Source organism: Eschrichtius robustus, chromosome 3, assembly GCF_028021215.1.
Source record: "Eschrichtius robustus isolate mEscRob2 chromosome 3, mEscRob2.pri, whole genome shotgun sequence".
Classification (NCBI taxonomy): Eukaryota; Metazoa; Chordata; class Mammalia; order Artiodactyla; family Eschrichtiidae; genus Eschrichtius; species Eschrichtius robustus.
The window spans coordinates 28,295,798-28,300,790 of record NC_090826.1 but is presented as its reverse complement, the minus strand read 5'-3'; the positions used below and the strand labels follow the sequence as shown (position 1 = coordinate 28,300,790).

The following is a 4,993-nucleotide window of genomic DNA, read 5'->3' as shown; positions in this document are numbered from 1 at the left end:
AAAGTCTATAATTTTGTGTTAAATTTTGTATGAGATAAGTATCCTAAAATATAAATTCCTAATGTGGATGTGTGTTCTCGGTGATTAAATAAGTGTTTTAATAATTTTTCTCTTTTCATTGAGGAATTTAATAGTTACGCATTTATACTTAATTATATATAATTTTAGTAGTCCAAGGTAGAGAACTTAGCTATTTTATTGACTGATCAGATAATTTGGATTAGTGACAAAGATGTAGGTAATGAAAGGCCCAGTTTATAATGTAATAGCTAGCACACCTGGATGTTGAAACTGCTTGGTCTTTAGAAGCACATAGGACATTTCAGTCTTCAGCCTGCCGGCTATCTACCCAGCAGGTTGTGGGTAGGTAGAAAACAAAGATCCAAGCAGCTCGGCTATCAGGAAGTGGAAGCAGCAGGAGAGTTTTAGACCCCTGTTAGGGGCCTCTCTGGCTCTCTAGACCAGGGCTTGGCAAACCTTTTTCGTAAAAGGCTGGGTAATGAATATTTTAGCCTTCGCAGGCTGTAAGGTGGGAACTACTCAATTCTGCTGTTGCAGCACAAAAGCGGTAGACAATACGCAAAGTGTGGTTCAATAAACCACAGTTTATGAACTTATTTATGAACACTGAAACATGAATTTCATATAATTTTCATGTCATGAAAGCTGCCTTAAAAAATTTTACTAAAAAATGTAAACAAACATACATTGTTAGCTGAGGGAGGGGAAGGGAGTAAAACCAGAGCGCTTTCTGAATTTGTCATAGTTTTCTCATCCAGGTCTAGATAGATTTCCAGGTAAAAGCAGATGGGCCAGGAGTGGCCTGTAGGGTGTTTGTTCAGTGAAAGCCTCTCTACCCATGGCTGTAAGAATCTGAATTTTCAAACACCTTTCACATTTTAATTTCAGCTGAGAGATATTAGAGGGAAAATATATTTCAGGCAATGATAGAAAAGAACAATTTATTTAAAAATTACTAGTTATTGATTTATTCTTAATAATTTCATAAATTTACTAATTTACAAATAATTCTGAGTTCTTACATGTGCCAGGCGTTGTGCTAGGCCTCCTATAGGCTCAGAACTGATAACGGGATTATCCCCATTTACAGATGCAGAAGCTACTGAGGCCCACAGAGGTTAGGTGACAGCTCAGATCGCCAAGCTAGTGTGGCAAGGGCAGGAGCGACTCCCTCCTCCCCTACCCCCCTACCCCTATCCCCCCCCCCCCGCGCAACGTCTTTTGACCATGACAGAGTTCTTCTGCACGTCACGTCCATATACCCATGTTTGATTCTACTCTGTCCGTATTAGCTGGGAGACTCCCTGAATTCGGAGGGGCCCGTGTAGTTAAGAGCAAGTGGGCCTCAGTGTCCCCATCTGTGAGATGGGGCTGCCCTGTCCAAGCGCCGTCTCCTCCCTCAGCCCTTGCAGGCCCAAAAGAGGGCGGCAACCCCCTAGGGGGCGAGGAGCGGCGGCTCTGGCGCAGGTCTTCCGGCCGCCCCGGGAGGGAGGAAACGGACGGGTGGCGAGGGGCGGGTTTTCGGCGGGGCCCACCCTGGGGCGGGCGCGTCCCGGAGGCCTGCGCGGCCATGGCGCTCCCGCTCGCCGCTCTACGCGTACTGTTGGGCGGCTTCTTCGCGCTCACGGGGGCGGCCAAGCTCTCGGAGCAGATCTCGGCTCCGGTGTCTGAGCAGATGGTGAGCGGCGCGGGGTGGGCGGCGGGCGGTTGGGCGGGGGACTAGCCGCACGGCGACGGGGGCTGCGACCCTGGCCGTTACCCAGGTGCCCGGCCGGCCCCCGCCCCGCCCCGCCCGCCCGCCCGCGCCCCGCGGACCCGCCTGTCTTCGGGCCAGACGGCGCTAGAGCCGGGGGGAGCACCTGGACAGCTACTTAGACGTGGGCCCCTGCCTGGGGAGTTCCTCCGAGTTCTCTGGATTTTCCCTGGAAGGGGACGGTCACATTCCCTTCCATTCGGGCATTTTTGGCCCCAGGCAAATCTAGAGCCCTGGAGGAATGCTCTGGGACCCTTGGGGAGGGAGAGGGACCGAGCTCTCTTTCTGCCCTCCTTCCTTTGCTTGAGTTCTTGGGGGGTTCTTGGGGGGTTCATGAGGCAGGGGTTTATTAATCCCCGCTTGTCAGGGTAGGAAACCTGCCCTGAAGGTGAAGTGTATCTGCTAAAGGTTACACAGCTAGTCAAGAAGCAGGACCCAAACTTTAGACACTCTCCTAACTTAGAATCCAGAGAGCCCTTCCCGGAGCCTGAGAGGGAGGCCTAGAAGTCGCCCTTCGACTTCCTGTCTAGGTCCAGACTCTCCGGAAAGTTGTCATGTCCTTCTGGACACCAATCTGCCCAGTCCCTCAAATAAGCCAGACTTCTAGATCTCTGCCAGTTTCCTTCTCCCAGGCCTGGCTTAGGGTGGTGGGTTGTTTGGGGAAGTACATCCTCAGAACCAGACAGCTTAGAGTTTCTTCCTTAGAGCACTGAGTAGGGGAGGTAGAGCTGAGGTGGGAGAGCCAGCAAAGGTAGCCAACCTAAGGGTCCAGGTGAAGTTGTCATGTGACCCAGGACAGAGCTTGACTTAGCGAGCGAGCTGAGTCGCTCACTTTGACCCCCTCAACTCTCCTTCTATCTACTGCAATGAGATCCAGGTCCCAGCATATGATATTGAGTAGAATCTGTTTAATGAACAAGAATCTCCCCTTCCATTCCCTTCCTCCTCACCAAATATTCCCTGCATAGTAGCCTGAAGAGAAACCAGGCCAAACAGAAAGAAAGAGAAGTGGCAGGGTTCCCAAGGCCTTGACACTAGATGAGAAAGCCCAAGCCTAGCTTCCTCTTCCTGGAATTTGGGGCTGGGTTGTAATCTGGTGAGAAAATCAGTCCATCTCTGTACCACCATCCCACCCTTTTTGGAGCGTAAAGCCTGTTTTCTGATTCCAAAGCTCAGCCCCCCAGGGAGGCCCTCTCCTTCCCAGGCTGGCTGACCTTAGCCCTGGACCTGGCCTAGAGTAGTATCTCCTTTGCTGGGGGAGTTGAGGGCACTGGCACAGAATGCCCCTGTGGAGCATCTGGGCAGTGGATCCTTGGTGACTATGGCTGACAGGCATTCCCTGCCACCCCTAGAAAGCCCTGTTCGTGCAGTTCGCTGAGGTGTTTCCGCTGAAGGTGTTCGGCTACCAGCCAGATCCCATGAGCTACCAAGTGGCTGTGGGCTGGCTGGAACTGCTAGCTGGGTTGCTGCTGGTCCTGGGCCCACCGATGCTGCAAGAGATCAGCAACTTGCTTTTGACACTGCTCATGATGGGTAAGGGGGGTGCAACTGGGTTGGTGAAATGGGGACTTACAGGCGAGGGTGATAGCAAAAAATCTGGCTGTTCTCGTTACTTTTGCCACTCTTTTCCTCTGGAACCAGAAGCATTTCCTGCTCTTTTGCAGTTTCCATGGTCTTCAGACTAGGATAGGTGCTTTTTAAACTTAATATACTATTAACACTCTTCTATGTCAGGTATACCTTCTATGTCATCAATTCTATTGGCTGCAGGGTATTTCCATTATAAGAATATACTGTAACCTAAAAGCCCCTACCCCTTTCTCATCACCCCTACCCTGAGATGAGGGGATGGAGTAGCAGCCGCCACTGGACCCATGTGCCTGGCAGGTGGAAAGAGAGAGCAAGGAAGCCGGGCCCCCTGACCAGAAAGGCAGAGGATTTCCCTGTGGCAGGCATTCCTAGAGGGCCCCCTCTTAGTGGCTCTGCCCACAGGAACTGCTGATGTACAAAGACAGCTGCTGCTTCAAAGGCCAGACATCTTCAGGCTCTTCTATATCCCCTGGCCGTGTGTCACCATTGCTGCTGCCACTACCACCCTTCTTCCAGGCTTGCTTTCCATTTCCACAGCTTCCTTCATTTTCAGATCTTTCCCACTACCTCCACCACCAATCCCTGGGCCTTCTTCCCTCCACTAGGATTGAGAAAGGAGAAGGATCAGGGAGAACCTGTTCCAAAATGCCCACCTACTCACCTTGCCCTGTTTGGTTGGATTGTTCCTGTTTCTTGCCATCTGAGAGGGTCTACGTTAGTTCAAGAAACTTCTGATTTCTGGTTCTGCTCTCTCTGGGAGGTCAGATGAGTGCAGCTAGTTTAGGGTGTGTGTGTTGGTGGGGGGCAGTGTTCAAGAGAGGGCTTAAGGTGGAGTGGGTCAGCCTTGGCTGGAGGGCCCTGAGCTCCTGGATCTCCTGAGCATTCCCAGGGGGCCTCAGGGACCTCATTTTCCATTCCAGGGGCTATCTTCACTTTGGTGTCTCTGAAAGAATCACTGAACACCTGCATCCCAGCCATCGTCTGCCTGGGGCTCCTGCTGCTGCTGGATATCTGCTAGCTCTTAGTCCAAACTAAAAAGATGTTCAGACACCCTAGGAAGAAGTCTCCAAGTGCATTCAAGGAATCCTGGCAGTAGAGTCTGTCTTGCCTCTTCATGCCATGTCACTGCCAAAGCAGGAACATGGTGGAACACAGAGTGTCACCTTGTTACCAGTACACCCAAGGTTGGCCAGCGTTGAAGTAGACATCTGGTCTACCTGGCCCTGCTTTCTCTCTTGGACATTTACTGCTCTTTTTTGAGGGGTACATGTTACACATTCTAGCATTCCTCATGTGAAAATAGAAAATAAATTTAAATCACCCAAACTTTTAATGCCCCCCAAATAACTACTTTCAATTCCTTTGTATAACTGTACCTCCCAGTTTTTTTCTGTGCCTTTATACAGATTTTTTTTAATGAAAATGAGACCACATATACGACTTTATTACCCGCTTTTTAAACCTAATACCCTGTAATACCATTGTCTGTTTTACCTCATTGACGTTAATGGGTGCATAGTATTCCATTGTAAGGATGTACTGTAATGTATCTATACAAGCCCCCAATGAGAAACATTTGGATTATTCCCAATTTTTTAACTATTGTAAACCTCACAGTTAATCATCTCT

At 49.9% G+C, this 4,993-nt stretch overlaps 1 protein-coding gene across 2 annotated transcripts; it reads left to right on the top strand.

Moving 5' to 3' along the window:
• The first annotated feature begins 1,587 nt into the window (after positions 1–1,587).
• Positions 1,588–4,690, top strand: TMEM35B (transmembrane protein 35B). Of its 2 annotated transcripts, XM_068539470.1 has the most exons (3): positions 1,588–1,699; positions 3,127–3,307; positions 4,285–4,690. In XM_068539470.1, exons 1-3 carry the CDS (start codon positions 1,592–1,594, stop codon positions 4,380–4,382), a joined length of 387 nt encoding a protein of 128 aa, XP_068395571.1. In that variant the 5' UTR covers positions 1,588–1,591; the 3' UTR covers positions 4,383–4,690. The 2 variants fall into 2 exon arrangements, with proteins under 2 accessions (XP_068395571.1, XP_068395570.1); XM_068539469.1 differs by having other exon boundaries at positions 3,127–4,370.
• The last annotated feature ends 303 nt before the right edge of the window (positions 4,691–4,993 follow it).

What these genes read in the sequence shown, in the direction of transcription:
- TMEM35B (XM_068539469.1), top strand. Translation starts at nt 1,592, where the DNA reads ATGGCGCTCCCGCTCGCCGCTCTACGCGTACTGTTGGGCGGCTTCTTC. An exon ending in CTCCGGTGTCTGAGCAGATG is followed by an intron (nt 1,700 to 3,126) that starts GTGAGCGGCGCG and finishes TGCCACCCCTAG; the next exon opens with AAAGCCCTGTTCGTGCAGTT.